The sequence below is a fragment of the Hemicordylus capensis genome, chromosome 2 (assembly GCF_027244095.1).
Source record: "Hemicordylus capensis ecotype Gifberg chromosome 2, rHemCap1.1.pri, whole genome shotgun sequence".
NCBI lineage: Eukaryota > Metazoa > Chordata > Lepidosauria > Squamata > Cordylidae > Hemicordylus > Hemicordylus capensis.
In genome coordinates this window covers 90,250,661-90,272,661 of record NC_069658.1, presented here as the reverse complement: position 1 = coordinate 90,272,661, position 22,001 = coordinate 90,250,661, and the positions used below count along the sequence as shown (strand labels likewise).

The 22,001-nt window shown below is 42.4% G+C and overlaps 2 protein-coding genes across 3 annotated transcripts in view; both read left to right on the top strand.

Annotated features, from left to right (window-relative positions):
- Nucleotides 1-588: 588 nt before the first annotated feature.
- On the top strand, nt 589-3,009 carry CKS2 (CDC28 protein kinase regulatory subunit 2). Its single transcript, XM_053296590.1, has 3 exons — nt 589-798; nt 2,378-2,505; nt 2,722-3,009. Exons 1-3 carry the CDS (start codon nt 740-742, stop codon nt 2,772-2,774), a joined length of 240 nt encoding a protein of 79 aa, XP_053152565.1. The 5' UTR covers nt 589-739; the 3' UTR covers nt 2,775-3,009.
- Nucleotides 3,010-9,123: 6,114 nt separating this feature from the next.
- Nucleotides 9,124-22,001, top strand: part of SECISBP2 (SECIS binding protein 2) — a 38,826-nt gene continuing 25,948 nt past the window's right edge. Inside the window, exons 1-6 of one of the 2 annotated variants that reach the window (XM_053296588.1) lie at nt 9,124-9,272; nt 12,715-12,860; nt 14,903-15,164; nt 18,370-18,493; nt 19,022-19,254; nt 21,482-21,545. In XM_053296588.1, the coding sequence (XP_053152563.1) occupies nt 9,243-9,272; nt 12,715-12,860; nt 14,903-15,164; nt 18,370-18,493; nt 19,022-19,254; nt 21,482-21,545 (859 nt within the window). In that variant the 5' untranslated portion in view covers nt 9,124-9,242. The remainder of the gene's footprint in view (nt 9,273-12,714; nt 12,861-14,902; nt 15,165-18,369; nt 18,494-19,021; nt 19,255-21,481; nt 21,546-22,001) is intronic. The other variant, XM_053296589.1, reaches the window with a different exon arrangement.

Here is a 22,001-nt window from a genome sequence, read left to right as displayed (position 1 = left end):
CACTGCATCAAATTATAGACAATTTGAATTACAAATTACAGGGGGAGAAGGGCAGGATAGGTCTTAAAGGAAAAGGTCTGGATTAAAGCAGTGGGGATATCAACTCTGTGTAGCAAGCAACTTTGCAATGGAGTCGGCAAAAGTTTACCAAAAGCTGCAGTCCTATGCGTAGTGATTTGGAAATTAGACTTAGAGAATCAGGCTGCGCATGGCCGCGGTTCAAATCATATTTAAAATGCTACTACTGAGAATAATGCACTTCTACACTTCTCCCAACAATTAAAAAAACTCCGCGCGAAGGTAGAGAGGACCCCTGATAGTCCTATCCACACCACATGACGTAACAGAGAAAAAGTGCGCGCGCAACGAGCGCAAAGCTTTTATGAAGTCTAGAAACTACTCTCAGGTTTACCTAGCAACTGTGTCCGTTCCCGTTCTACAGATCACGAAAACACGCACGCGCCATCGTGGACGCATAAGCAGTCTACAGAGTTTCCTGATTGGTGGAGAAGCGAGAGTGGGGGGCGGAGTTAGCGTCAAGTCACGTGGCAGCGCGCGCCCCTATTAGTCCCCGCTGCCTTCCAATCAGAGTCGAGTTGTGGGATTCAAATTGAGTTGGGCGGTGGGTTATTCAGTTAGCCTGCGACGGACACGGCTGTTGCTGAGGAGGCAAGAGAGGACGGCTACGCGCGGAACTGAGGCGTCTGTGGCTGCTGCCATCTCCACCGCTGCCTTCGTCATGGCCCACAAGCAGATCTATTACTCAGACAAATACTTCGACGAGAACTACGAGTACCGGTACGAACGGGCGGGACTAGAGCCCACACTGAGGAGTGGGGTGGCGGAGGCCGAGTCTTCTCGGCGGGGCTGTCGCGCTTTCAGGAGGTCGCCTCCTGTGCTTTGGTGCCTTCCCTCTTCTGCTTTCCCCGCTCCCCTGCTGGATCATCGCTCCGTGCTGTTCCTTGTTCCCGCTTGGGTGAAAACAACAGAATGACTGGCGCGCAGGGGGTGGAGGAAGGCAAGCTGAGGAGAGAGCGGGCTTTCCCGGGTGAAAGGCGGGGTTGCTTGTGGCTGAGAGAAATGGGCAACGGTCAGGGCTGGAAACAAAGGGCTGTGGGAGACTAGAGAAGCCCTGCTCTGGAGGCGGGGGAAGACCTCGGCTGAGTCTGCCCAGGGGGCTCCCAGTGCCTCTTCTCCTTCCCACTATGTTTGTGTCCTCTCTGTAGGAAAGCTTGAAAGCCTAACCCTGCTGCTGTGTCGCTGCTTTGAGTCTTCCTCTTCCCCGTCTCCTTCCAAGGAGCCCAGGGGGCGTATATGGTCCTCTCCCGCCCCCATGACATTCTGTTCTCGGAACTGTCTCCTGGTGGGTGTAACCAGTGACTGGTTCTCGGTCAGCTAGTGGACCTTATTGTTGGGAGAAGAGGACTTTCAGCTGGTTCTGCTGGCACACTAGCTCCTCAGTCGCAGTGACAAAATACTTAGGTGCTCTTTGTGGGTAAACAAGAATAGAAGCTTCAGAAGTGGCTGCCCCGACAAAACTTTCCTGGTACCAGTGTTGTAGATCATGCTAGTGACCAACCCTGCAGGTTACAGCCTTTCTACCGACACTGTTACCTAGCTGTGACCTAAAAGAACCAACTTTTGTTTAAACTCTGGACTTGGAGGCAAACTTTATCAAAGTCTTATACTTGTAGTGGACTAAACCTTTTAAAATGTGAAGTAGAAAACATCAATTTGACAATGTGATAACTAGTGTTCCTTCTTAGATGTGTGTGCACTCACATTTTTTGATGTGTGCTCTGTGAATTTTATTTTATTGTTAAATTTGTATACTGTGTTTCATTAAAACAACCCCAAGGTGGGTCACATAAAAATTAAAAACAAGACTATAAAAATGACACAATTAAAATATAAAAACAAATCTGACTAAAGATTTCAAATACAAGCATAAGAACTGTACAAAATACAAAGAAGCAGCAGTAGAGACAATTTCATAAAAACCTGGGTAAAAAGCCAAGGTTTAACACGCTTTCTAAAAACTGTGATGGAGACTGAGGAACTAATAGCCACGGGGAGAGCTCAGATTTAATCAAGAAGGTCCCACTCTGAATGCATGTGTGCACACACTGCTTTGATGCTTCTGCTCAGAACAAAATCATTCTGCACACAGATGATAAATTAGAACTTTATCTGGACACTATTGATGCTGTACCTTCAGCATAGCAAATTAATATACAAATGATAGGCAGGTCAGACTCATTTGAAAAGCAGTTGACAGACTTTCAAGTGCCACAGAATAGAAAGTTCCTTCCTTGTAACAAGCTGTATAACATATTGTGTATAAAATTGTGACTTGATATAATTTCTGTCCTGCTAGGCATGTGATGTTACCAAGGGAGCTCTCAAAGCAAGTACCAAAAACTCATCTAATGTCTGAAGAAGAATGGAGAAGACTTGGTGTACAGCAGAGCCTTGGCTGGGTCCACTATATGATTCATGAACCAGGTAAAAGGAAATGGGTGCCCCCTGGAATTCCCCATATAGCCAATGTCCAAATGGGGAGGGGGACAAAGTTGGAGTACATAAATCTTTGTTAGGGATTGGTGGATTTAGTGCTTATTCAGCTCTCTAAACTTGAACTCCGGAAAATTCTGCTTAAAGGAATGTCCATTCTGCCTTGACACCACAGACCTATAAACAATCTCCTTTCTCTTTTCACAGAACCGCACATCCTCCTCTTTAGAAGACCACTTCCTAAAGGCCAGCAGAAATGAAATGACTTCTCTAAAATCTCCTGGGACTTTATGAATGTATATAAGTTGGTAGTATTCAGTGAATACTTGAAGAAATGTACAGACGTCATTACCTGTGCATGAGCTGTATTATTCACAGCAACAGAGCTCAGTAAAATGCAAACAAAGTAGGCTGCTATGGTCTTGAGAACTCTCCTTTTTGTTAAGTGCCTATTTGACTCAATTTTGTTCAATAAAGTTTACACGTTACATGTAATATGTTGACTAGATCATCAGATTTCAACAATTGAGGGATTTTATTCTTGATTTTGTACCTTCTGCAACTGTTAGAGCAATTCATCCTGTGGTTTCTCAACTGTTGAAATAGGTCTGATTAAATAAACCCATTTTTAATGCTAAATAATCCTTGTATGCACTTCATGGGGGTAGTACCAATGTGAATGGCATCTATTCTATTTAATACAATACCTGTTTAAATTACCACTTGTTTGTAAATAGAACGGCATACTAGCAGCACTAACTGTTTGAGGGAATAGGTAAGGCCACCTACCTTGTTAAAGATAACTTACAGAGAACTACTGTCATCCTTCAGACTTGGGAGTAAGGGCAGGAGGGGCTGCATGCCCCCACAACAAAGCAAAAACAATATAGCAAAAGACCAGACTTACTGGCATCCTCCCAAACAGGGAGCTTCCTCCAGCCTCTACTCCCCTGCCTGTAACTTGCTTTTTAAAAATAAAATCTTATTGGCTGGAACAGTTGCTATTAAAACTGTCTGAGCCAGTCTGATTCCTAGGGGGTGCCTCCTAGTATTGAAACCACAAGGAATAAACAGGTAGAAAATACAACCTTTGAAGCTACCAGGAGGTACATCTTTTTTTAACCTGTATTTTTGGTGGGGGGTAGGGCCAGGAGGCACCCCCTAGCAATCAGACTGGCTGAGACAGCTTGAGTAACAGCTGTTCCAGCCAGTAAGACCAAAAACGGAAATTACAGACGGGAGATGGGGCAGGAGGAAAATCCCTGCTCAGAAGGTGTTGCTGCCTGCTGCCAAGTCTGAACCTTTGCTAGACTGTCTCTTTGAAAGGGTGGGGGAATGCAATCTCTGTTTTCTCTCCCATGCCTTCTTTCTGCCTTTTTGCTTCCGTGCACCTTGCTGATTTTTCTGCCTTTTGCCTCTCCTTTTTTTAAACTTTCCACTTCCCTTCTTGCCATTTTTCTCCTCCACCCACCATTTCTGCCATTTTTCTTTCTACCTCTTGCCCCTGCTTTTCTGTATTGCATTTCTGTTCCTGCCCCTGCTTTCTTCCATGCTGACAAGCTTGGGTAAATGCCCAGAGAAAAGTGGGGGCTTCCCCCCATAACCCACTACTGCTTGGGATATATTGGATATAGCCTAGCTGACTTCACAGAATATTGCTTACTGGAACTTGATTTAGTTCAGAATTTTTGAAAGGTTAATCTGAACTGGCTTGTGTTTCTAACAGGTCAGATGAGCAGTGGCAGTCTTAAAAGCACATGATGCAGTAATCCTGCTAATAAGCCAGTCTGGCCAGTTCCTAAGAACCCCTTTCTATGCTCTTTTAAGTTTCATGGTAGAAATGGGCTAGTGATTAGTGGCTATACAGGATGATCATGGTGTACAGCTCATGAGAAACCCAAATCCACAATCCCAGAAAATTAGAATATTGTGAAAAGGTTCAACAGTCTAGGCTCCAGGTGTCCCACTCCAATCAGCTAATCAATCCATAACACCTGCAAAGGGTTCCTGAGCCTTTAAATGGTCTCTCAGTCTGGTTCATTAGGAATCACAATCATGGGAGAGACTGCTGACTTGACAGTTGTGCAGAAAACCACCATTGACACCCTCCATGAGGGAAAGCCTCAAAAGGTAATTGCAAAAGAAGTTGGATGTTCCCAAAGTGCTGTATCAAAGCACATTAATAGAAAGTTATGTGGAAGGGGAAAGTGTGGAAGAAAAAGGTGCACAAGCAGCAGGGATGACCGCAGCCTGGAGAGGATTGTCAGGAAAAGGCCATTCAAAAGTGTTGGGGACTTTCACAAGGAGTGGACTGAGGCTGGAGTTAGTGCATCAAAAGCCACCACACACAGACGGATCCTGGACATGGGCTTCAAATGTCGTATTCCTCTTGTCAAGCCGCTCCTAAACAACAAACAACGTCAGAAGCATCTTACCTGGGCTCAAGAAAAAAAAAACTGGTCTGTTGCTCAGTGGTCCAAAGTCCTCTTTTCTGATGAGAGCAACTTTTGCATCTCATTTGGAAACCAAGGACCCAGAGTCTGGAGGAAGAATGGAGAGGCACACAATGCAAGATGCTTGAAGTCCAGTGTGAAGTTTCCACAGTCTGTGTTGATTTGGGGAGCCATGTCATCTGCTGGTGTTGGTCCACTGTGCTTCATTAAGTCCAGGGTCAACGCAGCCGTCTATCAGGAGATTTTGGAGCACTTCATGCTTCCTTCCACAGACGAGCTGTATGGGGATGCTGACTTCATTTTCCAGCAGGACTTGGCACCTGCCCACACTGCCAAAAGTAACAAAACCTGGTTCAATGACCATGGGATTACTGTGCTTGATTGGCCAGCAAACTCGCCTGACCTGAACCCCATAGAGAATCTATGGGGCATTGCCAAGAGAAGGATGAGAGACATGAGACCAAACAATGCAGAAGAGCTGAAGGCCGCTATTGAAGCATCCTGGTCTTCCATAACACCTCAGCAGTGCCACAGGCTGATAGTATCCATGCCACGCCGCATTGAGGCAGTAATTGCTGCAAAAGGGGCCCAAACCAAGTACTGAATACATATGCATGCTTATACTTTTCAGAGGTCCGATATTGTTCTATTTACAATCCTTGTTTTATTGGTTTCATGTAATATTCTAATTTTCTGGGATTGTGGATTTGGGGTTCTCATGAGCTGTACGCCATGATCATCACAATTATAACAAATTAAGGCTTGACTTATCTTGCTTTGCATGTAATGCGTCTATCTCATATATCAGTTTCACCTTTTAATTTGCATTACTGAAATTAATGGACTTTTGCACGATATTCTAATTTTTCGAGTTTCACCTGTATATACTACAGCTCACATCTTTTCTTCGGCCAGTAGCAGCTGGAGTCAGCCGCCTTTAGAACTAGCCTGTCTGAGCTGCAGTTGCTGTTTCTCTATTCCTTCTAAGCAGGGCCAGATTGAGCAACACACTGGTCAGCAGTGGTATGCATGCACTGACTAACATTTAGGGCAGAGGAAGAGATGACTTAGCATCACTTATGTAAAGCACGCAAGCAGGTAGAGGTGACTATTGAGGGCAGCGGAAGAAGTGCCAGCAGGGCCTGTTCTCTAGCTTCACTTTTAAGAGATTTTTCTATGGCTCAGCTTTAGAGAGCACAGCTTTAGAGTAATGCATACTATCGAACAAGTTTCAGAGCTTAGTGCTAGGACTGGGACACCTTGTCCTGAGCTAGAGTTGCAGTAAGCATGCGTTTGGGCTACCTAATAAGTGTAATTGTATGAATTCTTGTTCTTTGCCCTAGTTGGACAATACTACACAATGCCTCTAACTTGTGTAGAGCCAATTTAACTCCAGCTACTGTCTTGCATAATCAGTTGATAGTAAAGCTGCCATTCAATCAGTAAAACTGGAATAGTAATCCATAGGACTGTGTTTTTTCCTAATAAGCTAACTGATAACTACTGTAAGCCTGGTCATTGTAACCCACTTCTAATTTTGGTTCTGGCCAACCATCCATGGCCCTTCAGGTGTACAGCCATGAGAATCTTTTGAGGATGGCCTAAATAATATGCCTTAGCTTGTTCCACTCTGAGTTACATGACCCTAACTAATGTAACCTATTGCTTCCTCCAGGCTTTGAATATGAATGGGTCTAACTGGTAACCTGCATTGGCTATCTTTGGTATGCTTTTGTAGAGCATGTCACCCACAGCTTTTTTCTGTGCATGCCAATTGTTTGTTCATACAAACAGATTTGCATGGCTTGGTAGCACTGTTCCCTCTAAGGTGTGTGCATGTGCTCACACTTTTTTTTTTATGTCTGCTCAGTCAGTTTTAGATTATGCTCAGATTGAATGAGGAAGGTCCCATTCTGAATACATGTGTGCACACACCACTGATACTGCCACCCAGACCAAAATTCATTTTCTACACAAATGAAAAAAATTAGAGAACCATGCTTGGTAGCCATGTATTGAATCCATTCAAAATAACGTGCACAGACCTAAAGACTGAAAAGTGATAATGCGAAGTGGATTCTAGATGGAATATGATATAACAAATATTTATATACGGCTTTTCAACAAAAAGTTCCAAAGTGGTTTACATAGAGAAATAATAAGATAAATCCCTGTCCCCAAAGGGCTCACAATAAAAAAAAAAAAGATAAACTCCAGCAACAGTCACTATATCAACAAGTTAGCATCTTATCATCTGTTAAAACACCAGCAAATTGCCATTCAAGATTTGAAACAAGAATGCAGCCCCGACACAGTTCACATGTTCTGTTTGCTTGTTAAATGAAAGAGTTTTTTATATGTCACTGCTATCTTCATCCTATAGAGAAACAGCAAACACTTTGCACTGTAAAAATAGACAGGAAGCTATACTGGGGCAAAAAAAAGGGGTTACACAAATGGGCAAGATATGGGGCTTGTGATGAAAATTTTGCTTTAGACTTTGAAGTTGACTCAAAACCACAAGCTTAGTTGATACTAGCAATAGTTAAACTGCATTTCATGAAACATATGCATTGAACAATTCAGCAAAGCAAGAGGGCAAGTGTGATCACTGTTATTAGGCACAGAAATTGATAACTCCTTGTGGGTCTGCAGATTCCCATAGCCTGAATGTAAACCCTGAAAAAGCAGTAGTCTTTAGGATAATTGGCACTGTAATAAACTCAGTATAACTCCTAGATAGCAAAGCCACATACAGAAAAGCTCAAAATATAGATTATCAAATCCAAAGTAGAAACCAATGAAAAGGAAGTTTTAATGTAACAAAACCCATAGCAGGAACTGGATAAGGACTCGGCCTTTTGATTATCAGTGAGCTGCTGTACAAAAAGACCTCAGTACTGTAAACTGTATAGTGCAAATTAAGCAGACTTGCATATTATATCTTTCACATTGTGTTCTCTCTTTGCATAATTCTGGTTTTGCCAGTCATGGAGAAAGAAAACTATGCACACCCATCTACCAGACACCATGCTCAGTCATCCCTTTAGTTTCTGAAGGTGTGAGCAAGCAAGCATGCTGAATTCTCAGCCAGTGACATTCTGAGTTTTCTGTGCATGCCCAGAATTGTAGCATTCACATACCCCTGTTTTTAAAGCTTCTTAATCATTTTAATCCAGTAACGATAATATTTTGAAAAAAGGAGCTGTTATTTTGCTACACTACACATACATTACCAAAATAATCGCTATGAGAGGGGTGTTGTTGAACTGACCTGAAGTTGCTTTTCAATGGCAATGCCATATACTGCAACCTCATATAGAAATAATGCCTTTCTTTGTACAGATGAAATGTGAATTTAGATTCAGTATTATGCAGCTAAAATGTTCATTGATGGCTGCTGATTTGGACTTGGGCTTTATGGCTAGATCATGTATGACAACTGAGAGGAAAAGGAATTAGGCAGATGTATATGCAATTAGTGTATTCCAAATATTGGAAATTGCACCAAATTTTTACCAGCGTTTTATGAAGTGCTGGAAAGAATATATATAAAGCAGGAGACAAGTATTCTGCAGTAGTTCATTTTAAAGCTAAATTTTAGACAATCAGAAAATCTCACTATAATATGTTTATAACTCACCTTATATGGGTAAAAACGATTCTTAAGAAAAGTAGCCATAATTAAACTTGAAAAATATTTTACGAGCAGTGCTGCATATATCAATGATCAGTTTTACATATTTTATTAGTGGCTGTCGCTGCACATTTTTAATTTCTAGATTTTTCAATTTAAAACGAGTTCGTCATATCGTTCACAGTGGTATAGAGTACTCGGCTAACAAATGTAAAGCCGAATATGCGGGTCGGACATTCACTGCAATTTAGAAGGGAGTTGGGGGACGAGAGATCTAACTATAAAATGATTTATTAGCAAATCATTTGACAAAAATAGCTGAAATTTGGATACATTACTGCACAACCTTTATCGCCTGGGTCCAACAAACCCCGCCGCCTTCTTGGGCAGGCAAGGCTAAACCCAGTCGCCTCCGCCGCCGCCCGCAAGGTGATGGTTTTGCTTCTGCTTCTCCTCAGGTGTCATGACGACGGTCACATGAGCGGAGTGCTGCTGTTGGTTGGTTGTGACACTAGGAGCCTCGCGCGTCGCTGCCGATACGGCTTTTGTGCGCGCCGGCCGGGCCGGGCTGAGGGTCCGAAGTCGCCGTTGGTGAGGGGGTCGACCTTTTTGTGCCCCTCTTATCCCCCTCCCCCGCCATGACCTCAGAGCGGGAAGCGGGCAGCAAGGTAAGAAGGGGAGGAGGGTAAGTACCCCCCACCGGTGTACCACTTTCCCGGCGCTGTTTGTTATGCAGTCGTGTGAGAGCAAGCCGGAAAGGTGCTGGAAGGAAGTCGCCCTCTGGTCCGTTGTGAGCCTGCTGCTGCTTCTTCCAGTCTTGATGGGAGCCCTACCCCAAAGCGGGGGGGGGGGCAGCCTTCCGTTCCCGGCATTGTGCTTCTTTACACCCACTTCTCTTTGTGGGAGGGAAAAAGAGGAGCAACCCTCCAAAAAAAAGTTAATGTAAAAGAAATCTGGCAGCGAAGCCTTCGGATGGTGCTAATGATTTAATGTGGCATATAATATATACTGTCATTTCTGAACGATATACAAGATGTCTCGTTCCCGAGAAGGTTGCGTTGGGGATGTTAAATGTCCTATTAAACGTTCGATTGAACACCAGTTTGAGGCTGCCTTGGTTTTTTGGTTGATCTTTTTCCTGTTCTCCCAGGTAAACGGTATTTTCTGATAATAATAAAAACAATGAAATCATTATTCAGACCATTGGTCCATCAAGCTCAGTATTGTCTATGGCATAGACTCTATGCTGACTGGTAATGATTTTTAGGGTTTGGGGTAGGGGTCTTTCCAAGGCCTAGTGGGAGATGTCGCGGATTAAACCTGGGACCTTTTGAATGAAAAGTATGAAGTATGTGCTCTACCCCATGGCCTCTTCTTTCTCTCTCTCTCTTCAATTTCCCCCCACCCACCCCATTTCTTTTTTCTACAGAACTACTAATAGGGTTGCCATATCCCTTTTCTTGTAGAGCTCCTGTATGACAGCTTGACGGGCAAAAATCCAACAGGCTGTTGGATGTTTTTCCCAACATAAGTTTAACTTGTTGAATGTTTGTCTGTCACACACAGGATCTGGGGTGGGGGGGAGGTTGCGGAAGCTAATCACTAGGTGGTGCTATTTGAGAGTAGTTCATGCTGTTCATCAGTTTCCTGTCTCCATAATACTGCTGTATAAAGAAGAGTTGTTACTAAGACCAATAACATTAAACAACTTGGTCAAGACTTTGTATTACAGTCAAGAGGCTGTGGTCTTGCTTCTTTCAGAGACCGGGAACTGCTTCACTTCTTGGAGTTAAAACACCAGCAGAGTAGCTGTGTTGAGTAACAGTATTTCACTTTCCTATCGGCCTTAGTCTGACCTCTGGTGACTCAGCTTGTGCTCTACACTTTGCTTATTCAACACTGCGCACCCTAAACTTTCTCCTTACTGCCTCTTATAGTTTTCTAACTTGGCCATTATCTAGTTTTATTACTTAGAAATGAAAAAAAAACATAAAACTATCTTCTTATGCCCTCTAATCTTTTAATGCCCCCTCTTTTACACCCTTTAAAAAAATTAATGTCTTTTTAATTTTTGTGTCATTTTAGGCTTTTTATGCCCTTAAGTTTCTCATGTACTTTTCATGTACTCTTACTTTTATTATCCCTATGTATTTTTATCATACGTAATCATCCCTTATACTTTATGCTGGTCTATGACCATAATAAAGATTGATTGATTAAATGTTTCAGTTTAGTTATACTGTCTATGCTTTTAAAATCCTGTGAGAGGAATACAAGGGTGTCACTGTCTCTGTGTAAACTAGAGCTAGGAAATGGTGGCAGGAGAGAGGGTTATGTGCCCTCTTCTGCTTCTCCAGTCTTAACGACATCCTACGCACTCACCCACTATCACCCAGTTGTTTCACAGAGTTTTTAAATGACCATCTGCTTAGTTACATGCGTTTACATTTAAGATATGGTTTAGCTCATGGGCTAACTGGTTTATTGTGCCAAGAGTCTTTAGAAGCACTGACTCATTTCATAAAAAGCTCTGTTCTAAATAGCCTTTTGCCTATAATTTGTTTCAAATTAAGCCTGTTGGCCTCCATGGTACCACATATTTTTGTTTTCTCTGAGTGCAGCCACCAGAGGGTATTCTGTGAACAGATTCTTTTGACAGAATACTGCTTTATTATTTTTGTTATGCTGCCGTGCTACTGAAGATTCCATAGGGCCAGAGCAATGTAATGCTTATTGGCTATTAACTATTATTATCGTTATTTATTTTTATTATTATTTTAATTTGATTCTATACTGCCCTTCCAAAAAAAATGGGTCAGGGCAGTTTACACACAGAAATAATAAATAAGATGGATCCCTGTCCCCAAAGGGCTCACAATCTAAAAGAAACATAAGATAGACACCAGCAACAGTCACTGGAGGTACTGTGCTGGGGAGGGATAGGGCCAGTTACTCTCCCCCTGCTAAATAAAGAGAATCACGACGTTCAAAGGTGCCTCTTTGTCAAGTTAGCAGGGCTAAAGTATTAGGAGTTGGCTGTGGGAGTATGTACATGAACCCTTCCTTTTCTAGTGATGTGCACGGAACTGCAGAGGTGCAGTTTGATGCCGGCGGGGTTGCCTCTTTAAGGGTGGGGGAGGGTGCACTTACCCCTCCCGTCGCTTTCCCCTCACCAGCACTCTGTTTTTAGCAAAATCCATGGGGCGGCAGCATACCTCCCTGCCACCCCTTCCCCCGTTCTCGGCCGGAAGTGGCCGGAAGTATCGCCTGTGCGTGTGCCTGGCATACACACGTGCAGGCGATACTTCCGGTCACTTCTAGCCAAGAACAGGGAAAGAGGCAGCAGGGAGGTACGCTGCTGCCCCATGGATTTCTCTAAAAACAGAGCGCCAGTGGGGGGAAAGCTACAGGAGGGGTAAGTGCACCCTCCCCCATCCTTAAAGAGGCACCCTCGCCGGCATCGAACCTTTGAGCTGACGCCGCCTTCAAACTGGTTTGGAGGCCTTTAGAATGGCCTCTGGACCGATTCGTGCACATCCCTATCCTTTTCATTCCTCCCATTTGCCTTTATAGTATACCTGATTGACTAACTAACTTTAGCCTTTAGAACCAAGAGCTGATTCAGGGTAAAGGGTGATGAGAGGAATTCATGTATGAAGAGGGAGAGACTGGGGACAGGGATGGTGTGTGAGATCCTGCAGCCCCAGTTTCTTTACTCTACTTAATAGCTAAGCTAGCATTGTATCTGTACTGCCCATGGTGTGTCTTCTACAACTGTTGGCTATCAAGATAGATTTGTGTTTTGTTTTAAAGAAAAGCTAAGGAGATTGTCAGAAAACTGGTTTCTGCAGTATGCAATATAAATGATTTTAGTACCCACCCCCATTATAAATTAAGTCAGAAATCTATGAAGTTTCAAAAAAGCAATTTGCCTAGGCAGTCAAGATTCTTGATGCAATTTGAATGCTCCTCCTTCCAGGCAATATTGGTTGAGCAGAACAAGACATCAACATTTTCTTCTTTTGGCAGTATTGTTCACATAGATGGGGTTTTTCAATTATTTTGGTTAATCTCAAAGTGCATGTAGCCAAAAACCCTTTTGTTTCTCAGGGCATCAAGTTATCAGCAGAGGTCAAACCGTTTGTCCCAAAATATGCGGCGGTAACAATGGCATGGTCAGAACCCTCAGAAGCATGTGTCTTTCCTAGATATTTTACTACATGCTACCCATATGTTCAAGAGCCACCAGTGGATAAGTATGTACTCTTCTACATCTCATTTCTTGGGGGGCTGTTAGCTTACCAAATAAGATTCCTTAGATGTTTGGTGAGTTAAATTCTTTGTAGAGTTTTGGTTATAAATTGGCATATTCATCCAATATTTTAGGTCACAACCTTGGAACCACTTCTCACAAGACATTCCACAGATGATAGTAGCATTGGATTGTGATCTCTAAACATTTGCTTTACCAATTATGTAAGGACAGTTTTGTAAATGATCTCTTGCTCCCGAAGCCAACTCTCTGCTGCTCTTGTATTTTTCAATAAATGTCATCTCAAACTTGGAAGCTGGCAGCTGCATTTTTAAAAACTAACACTGCTGGTGATGTGGGTGTTGCAATAGCAGATCTCCCCCCACCAATCTGAGTTTCTGTACTGCAAACTAGTAATTTTAAGTTTTTATCCTTTACATATAGGCAAGTGTGCAGTGTTTGGGTTCTTTCCTTGTGAAAGATAGGCACTCATTTTCTAATGACCAGAGAGTGAACCAGAGGTTGTCTTGTGAACATGTTACCTCAACAGAAGAAAGAAGGTCCCCATTCCCTAAAAAAGAGAATGGAGCTACCTGGTGGGGTGTGGCAAGTTTCTTATTATCTTAGATACAGGGTTCATTTTTTGTGTCTGTTCCAGCTCAGAATTCTAGTGGCTTGTATACCCCTGGTGGGTATATCACAAGGCTCTGCTATTTGTTTGTAGAAATGTACAGCATTTCTGTGATATATTATTTAAAGCTCTAAGGGTATAAAGTGCAACATGGTGCTCTGATTCCTGTGGGATTATATGATTCTATGTGATATAGTGATATAACACTCCATTTAAAAAGCTATAACTCAGTTGATGGGGAGCTGGTTGGCTTCCATTGGAAGTAATTGAACTTCCAGAGATAAATTCCTTTTGTATTGCACCCTATGTATTACTAACTCTCTTTCTGTTGAAATATAGATACAGTGTACCACTTAATAACTGAAATCCTGCTCTGTTTAGTCATTCACTTGGAAAGAGTGGGAGAGATGATAAGTCCTTGTCTAATATGCAGTGGAACTGGAAATATCCCTGGCACTAAAAATGATGCTGGTGCTTTGGTGTTCTCAATATTTGTTCAGTTTGTGTTGGAATGGCATCTAAACATGTGGCAATATCAGGAAGAATTGGAAATACTTTACCAAAGCTGATCTGGCATCCTGTGAATATAGTGTTGTACTGCATACTTATTTAAATTGCATTGCTTCCCTTTCTCAGTACATTAATAATTGCAACTTATGGAAGAAACTCCATATCCCAAATTAACATACACCTTTCTGGTTTTAACAGATCAGCCCATATTTTATGATTCTGTCATTTTATGCTCCATTTTCCAGAGGATATTTAAGAAATTCAACCAAGAGATTTGCTTGTGGTTAGGGATGTACATGAACCTGTTTGAAGGTCCTTTTACGGGCCTCTGAACAGGTCTGAACAACCGGTAGTTCGGCTGGTTCGAAGGTGGGGGGGGATACCTTTAAGGGCAGGGGAGGGTGTTCTTACCCTTCCCGCTGTGTTTCCCCCACCAGTGTTGCACATTAAAAGGGTCCAGCGGGGTGGCAGCGTACGTCCCTGCCGCCCTGTTGCCTCATCAGACCGGAAGTACCCAGCGCATGTGTGCACATGCACATCGGGTACTTCCGGTCACTTCCAGTCGGACGAGGCAGTGGGGCGGCAGGGAGGTTTGCTGCCGCCCCGCTGGACCCTTTTAAATTGCAGCACCAGTGGGGGAAACATGATGGGAGGGGTAAGAGCACCCTCCTCCGCCCTTAAAGGTACCCCCTGCCTTTGAGCCTTCCCCCCTCCCACTGGCAGGTTCCGTGCACATCCCTACTAGTGGTTAAGTTGGTGGTAATACTTGAAATTAAAAAAATAAACATTTTGGAACCCAGTAGAAACATATTAAAGCAACTCCTTTTTTCTTTTCTTCTTATTTTTTGTGATGCATTGTCATGTTTGAGTGAGCTGCCCAACTAAAGATCAATATGTTTATTTAGACAACAGGTTTATACTCAAGATGTTTCCTGGGATACCACCAACTCTCTTTCCCAGTATGCATCTCAGAACCTTATGAGATGTAGTTCGTCCGGGGAATATACCAGTTCTCCTTATTCACTTGATGCTGCAGCACATGCATATACAGCTACCAGCTTTCAGTGTGATAACGCCACTGCTAAGCTCCACAGCTCTTCTAGGCAGGACAGAGACCATGCCAAACAGACTCCTCTCATCAGAAAAGAGGCTGCAACTATTTTCAGGGTAAGTAATTGTGTTAGGTAATCTTGTTTTTTTAATGTCTTTCTAATGTCTTTTCCGCCCTCCAGCATCAATAAGTGAATTGCAGTAATAACTACTATGTAGTCATAGTTATGTCTGGAAGGCTTTACTTTCAAAGACTGGGAATACTGCCTTTTAGCAGTATTCTCTGAGCCCTAGAATCTGGTGCTGAATTCAGCCCCCACTAATCCCTGCCAGCCCAGATGGCTACTAGGCACATGTGAGGGACTAATGTAAGCTATGTAGTATGCATGGCTAGTTTTTCATGCGTGTTTTAAGGGCAGAGTGGTGCTTAGAGGTCCTTGGGATAAATATAGCAATTAGTGGGACTTTAGCTGCCTACCTATCAGTTTCAGCTTTGTAGTTCATACAATTCATTTTTCACAAACCGGTCCTGTGTTTACACCACATAAACACCTCTGTGAGTTCCAGTGGAACTGTCAGCCTAGGCACAGTCCTGCTGGATACAGTTGTAGGACCTGCCTGGCTAATAGTTGCCAAGAAGACATGATCAAGGTAAGGATGCAAATGGACTGTCCAGCCCAGATAATTTTTCCCCTGGTGAAGTGTGTGTGTGTGTGTGTGTGTGTGTGTGTGTGTGTGTGTTGTTGATGCATCCAGCCATTCCTACTTCATACATGGATAAAATATAATTTCCAGCCCTACAGGGGAATACTGCATCTTCTATTGTATCCAGCTGTCTTCCTGTATCCCAGGTGTTGGATGGAGATAGATAACCCAGTTATCAAATGCAACACTACTTTTCCCTTTCATGTTTGTGTATACAACAAAGAGTCTCTCTTAATTCTTTCAGTTCCCTTTCTACTGAGATTCAGTTCCTGATGATAAGGAAGGACTCATAGGTCTTGGCCTCGATGCTAGGCTTGTTTGTACTCTAGGCTTGTTTGTTCCTGACTGGGACAAGGGACAGCAGCTGTGCTTCTTGGAAGGACTTAAGATTTCCAGCCATCTTTTTGCAACTTGAATCGGGTTTTCTTCCTGGTCTTAACAGTTAAGAAGTATGCTAGCAGTTTAGCTTGCTTTTTATGTTGTTCTTTTCCCTATTTTCACCTTGGATTTTATTGCCTGTAAATTATGTTCTGTTTTTTGTAGTACATAAGAATAGCCCTGCTGGATCAGGCCCAAGGCCCATCTAGTCCTGTTTCACACAGTGGCCCACCAGATGCCGCTGGAAGCCTAGAGGCAGGAGTTGAGGGCATGCCCTCTCTCCTGCTGTTACTCCCCTGCAACTGGTACTCAGAGGAAACCTGCCTTTGAGGTGGAGGTGGCCTATAGCCCTCCAACTAGTAGCCGTTTATAGACCTCTCCTTCGTGAAGTTATCTAAACCCCACTTAAAGCCATCCAGCTTGTTGGCTGTTACCACATCTTGTGGCAGAGAATTCCACAAGTTGATTAGGTGTTATGTGAAAAAGTACCTCCATTTACTGGTCCTAAATTTCGTGGCAATCAATTTCATGGGATGACCCCTGGTTCTAGTGTTATGGAATTGGCCTTTTTCACAGCTGCTGTACATTTAGTTGACACTTTCAACGAGCTGTCCACCACAACCCCAAGATCCCCCTCCTGGTCAGTTATCGACAGCTCATATCTCATCAACGTATACTTGAAGCTGGGGTTTTTCATCCCAGTGTGCATCACTTTAAACTTGCTAACATTGAACCGTATTTCCCACTTTGTTGCCCACTCCCCCAGTTTGGAGAGATCCTTTTGGAGCGCCTCACAATCTGTTTTGTGGCGATCTTAGTGTTAGTTTTATGCTCCTCACTTGCCCTTTCTGTGTACTGATGTGGTTACATGAATACAAGGGTTCTTGGTCTGGAGATCATTCTGAAGGCTCCAGGAGATGCCCTTTCAAATGGCAGAATGTCCCCACACTTATATGGGGGGGGGGGCAGGGGACAAAATAGGTTTCAGGCTTGAAGCAGTGTCAGGTTCTACTTGAAAGGATTAGTGGTAGCAGCAGAAAGGTTTTACAGAAGCTTTAAAACCCGCTGGTGTGGACTGGGAGTGTGCACCTAATACTTGGGTGATGGCAGAAGTGCCCAGTGCTCAGCCACAGCATACTCTCTGCTACAGGTAATGATGGTACCCTCATTTCCCCCTCCCCACAAAGAACTATCTGCACTGCTGTGATGCAACAGCAGACACCACATCCAGTTCAGAGGCTTTTGGGACAGACTAACTGTTCCTGAAAGGTAGCAGTCAAGGCCATTTTAACGGCATCTCTAGGAATTGCATAAAGTTAATGGAAACCACCTGAATTTCTGAGGAAATTCTTTGCTAGATAATTGGTAAGAGAAACTGCCAAGAATGTTTATTGGGGGTGGGTTTTGTCAAACACAGTTTGTTATCTCTTGCTGTTCAAGGTGAATCATGACATACTGCCCTGTCCTCTGAGTGAGCCGGACATCAGTGCAGCCCCACCTTCTCATTGCCAGGCTTGAGGCCAGTACTGGTGCTGCTTCTCTATCCATCAACTTCCAAGCACTCACTCTGTCCTTGTCCTGGTGCTAGCTGGTGCTTGCTCTTTGATGTATTGGGTGATGTGCACTGACTCAGCTTTCACCAGCTTCTGTCTCTCACTATCACTAGCATGAAAAGTGAGCAAGCTTGGTGCTGGAATGGTGAGCACAGTGGCAGTGAGAGACAGGAGCTGGTGAAACTGGAGGCAATGCACGCTCCCTGATACAGCATGTGTATGTGTGTGTACACGTACATGCACACATGCACACCCAGAAAGTGAGGGAGAAGAGTGGCTGTGTCAGTGTCAGCCTCTGGCCTGTCAAGCGGGCCCAGATGGGGGAGCACAAGGGTAGCAGTGTAGGTGGGGGTGTGGCAGCAGGTAGATAGGTGACACCCATAACAGTTCAGGGCGAAATGCCACACTTGGTGCCCTGTGGTATGCTCACTGCCTGGGCATCACCTTAACATGTCTCATGGGGAAGCTGCTCATGAGTTTTGTTCATCTGTAGTGCAGTATTCCTTTTGCTTTGGCTATTGAGCAGTAAATAACCTCATCTGCTACTTTTAAGTGCAAATTTTTGGTGGAATGTTTTGTTAGATACATCTTAATATAACACAGAGATGGTGATTAAGCAGCAAACAATTTGAAGAAAGAAAAGAACTTCTAAAAAGTATATTTTAAAAAAATATTGTTTTGTATAGAGACGACCAAAATGTGATGAATCCAGACTGGAGAGTAAAAGAACTGATGGAAGTGACTCTTCTAGCAGATCAACAGAGAGTTCATTTTGTACTGCTCTGCATGGCAGAAATCCTATTAAATCAGGTACTTTACAATTGCTGGTTAATTCAGTATTTTGCAGATTAGTATGATCAGATGTTTTCCAGTCACAAAAAAGCTCAAGTTTGAAGTGGGATAACTTTCAAATACTGTACATGATTAGATTCCTCTCTAATTCATTGTATTTTGAGTGCCATTATAGTTCACTAACATAACAGGCTTTTTACGCAAACGTGTTAATTTAACTCTAATACTTTCTGATTAGTTTGTTTTAAGTCTTTTCTTGTATTTTAGTAATCCTAAAACTATTTGTTTTTATGTTCCACAACATTTAGAGCCAGATTAGCTTTTAAAGTTGCGGGTTTATGAGTTATGACATAGGTTTAAAAATATCAGTATTGAAAGTGTTACCATTTAACTTAACGCTCTCCCCCCACCCCCCTGGTATGTATATACTAACATCACATTTTGGCTAAAACAAAAAACCTCAGTGTGATGTACAAAGATGGTGAAAAAATTAAAGCCTGTTGAATATATATGGAGAAAATAATTGTGCACAATTGTTTTTACTAGAAAGGCCTATTAAAACCACCTACAGAATCAAGCCAATTCCAAACACAGAATCTCTTCCAGAACCTGCCTTTGAAATTACCCTCTCGGATTTCCCCAAACTGCAAGACCTGGGAAAGAATGATCTGCTGGATCTTCAAAAGCATACACAGCGGCCATTGGGCTCAGCTGAAGGAGATAAATTGTCTCCGAAACCTCCTGGAAAATCGGAGATTCCCACTTTAATAACAAAAGAGGTTTGTTGTTGGTTAGGTTTTGGAATATTGTATGATAGTATATTGATGTGAAGCCACTGATCAGTGTAGCAATAAAACATAGCCAGCAGATTCTATCTTCTAGAATGAAAATTGTATAAGTGTAGACAACTTTATTTTCAACAGTTCGAATCCTGTCGCATGCTAGATTAAATTAGGAATGGAATTCTTCACTAATCAGCAACATAACAGTTTAAGGAGGAAATAAAGTGATATTCCGGTGTCTTGATTTTAGACTGTGTAACCTGTAGCATTTTGTTTGTTAGTATCTAGATACCATTTTTCAGATTAACCTCCCAAAGCAGTTGACATAAAAGATTCAATAAAGAACCATGTCTCAAGCAACAATTCTAAATCCTTTTTATGCTGAGTTCTTTAGGCTCACTTCTTTTCTTCTCTCCACTACTCAGAGCAAGATGGAGGCAGTTGGGGAGGGAGACACCATTTTGGCTGGAACAGGGGAGCTGAATGGTGGCAGCTCCCAGCCAGTGTCTCTCCTGCCCTCCCCAGCATTAGCTTGGCTTTTGTGAAGCCAAGAAGGAAATTCTTGTTTGTGGTTTGTATTTTATATCCAAGGAAAGAACAATAGAAATCAATAGCAAATAGTAGTCTGGGAGCGCAGGGCATGGCACCCAGAGAATAAAGTGACTTCATTTTATCTTTTGAATCTTTAGAGGGTTTTAGATATTGTTATGACGACTTCTATATGGGTTTACTTGCATAAGTATTTTGCTTCCCCAAGTGATTTTTGTTGTCACCTCATCTTGTGAATACACTCAGTATGCATTTAGTTTTCTTTGCCACTGTGCACCTATGACAAGAATGTTTGCCAGCTACATACTGGTTGGGAAGACATGTTTCCAGTGCATGTTTAAGCTGAGTGTAATTTCAAGATTATGGCTATATGAGTCGCTCCCCAGTAACTCAGTGCAGTTTCTCAGACCTAGCCATTCGCAATTCATTGCCAATTTCTTTGTCAATAGTAGTTGTAGATCAAAGGACTGACTTCCCTCAAGATCAGTAATAATGAAATAATTCTAATGATAATGAAATGCACTCTGGCATGGGTGTTCTGTGGCTTAAGTGCCATACCATCCTTCTGGTAGGTCCCCTGAGTGCTTGCTGGAGTGGGGTGATGCCTCCGTCAGCAAACATGTCTGGCAATTTTTGCTCCAGTTATTCCAGTCAGCTGGAGGGAGCCAAGTAATGCCCTTTCTCTTCTTCTTTCCTTGCCCGCTTAGGATTGGTATTGCCGATTTTAACCACACTAATCTGTTTACTGGAAGGATCTTTGTATTTGTACAAGTTGATTTACTTTACATATGCATAGTTTCCAAATTATGTTTCTAGGAAAATCTTGAATATTTACTAATCCACAAGTATCTAGTTATGAATGCACTCCAGACACAATAATACCCTTGGGCGGGCTGGGTGGGAGTCAGAGCTTCTGAAACTTTCAGCCAGGAAGACTACTTTGGCAGCATGGGGTATCCATCTGACTTAGTATTTTTATATTTTAATATTTCACTGATTGCTGCTGGATGAGTGGGCTTAAAAAACATGGTTTGAGCATATTATTGTTCAAGCATCCCTACTCTACATGCAGACTTCTTGTAGGGTTTTTCTGCCACTGGTGCACTTCTATTTCAAATCAGTAATTCTTTTCTGAAAATTGTATCTGCATCAGGTCCTGAAAACCAAAGTGGTTGTGTTATCCATGTTTCTAGTTCTCTTTAATTTCCACACTGTTAGTTCCCAGCTTCTTTGTCGTCGTATGTGAGACCAGGAGACTCTCTAAGGAGGCATTATCCAGACTTCATGAAATATAAAATTGTATGAGTCATATGTGGCTATTATAGCTAGAATCAGAGCTTGATTGAATTATAAGCAATTCTAGTGGATGAAGTTCTTTTAAAAACTGAGCAAGAGATTTTCAGAAAGTGTTTTGTTTAAAGAGCCACAGCATCCCTCTTCTGATCTGGAAGTCTTTGACTTTTTCTCCATCTAGCCCTCCAGTATTTTTGGCACAGCTGAATATCAAATACCACTTCCTCTCAGATTCAAACAAATTGTGTGTCTTTTTGTTTTATAGAGAGTGTGGTGTTGTTTGCCTTAACTGCCTCTCATATTAGTTCCTTGGTTTAATGCACTAAGTAAATTATGGAAGCTGCTCTGTTTTCTGTATTAAGACAAAATATCTGTTTTGTAGGGAGCAGTATGTCTGAAGAAACATTTTCCACTACGATCTTTAAGTCCTCCTTCTGATCCTGGAGGTAAATGCTGTAGTAGATCTTGGATTATGGCTGACTCTGCATGCTGTTAATGTAAGGCATGAATTCCGTGCTAGTAATCACCTAGCCATATTAAAACTTGCTTCATCCATAAACAAGCTTAGAAAAAAATGGAGACAGTTCATTCTGTGAATATGGAAGTTGCTTCAAAAGTAACTAGTCTATGTTCAGTTATTGTATATGCATGGTTATGGATGTTGGAAATCTCAATTTTTCATGTCTTCTACAAATCTTGATACTAAACATTTTCAAAATTTAGCACTTATTAAGAAATCAAAGCAAGAAAGCTAGAGTTTTGCCATTCAAACAGGTACACTTAGAGGCTGTCCTTGGGAATCAAGTTTTTAAATTCTGTTTTCAACAGCTCCTTAATATGGTTAGATTTTGAGTGCTACTTAGCTTGCTAATTAAGTTGAGAATCTGACTTGTTTTATTAAA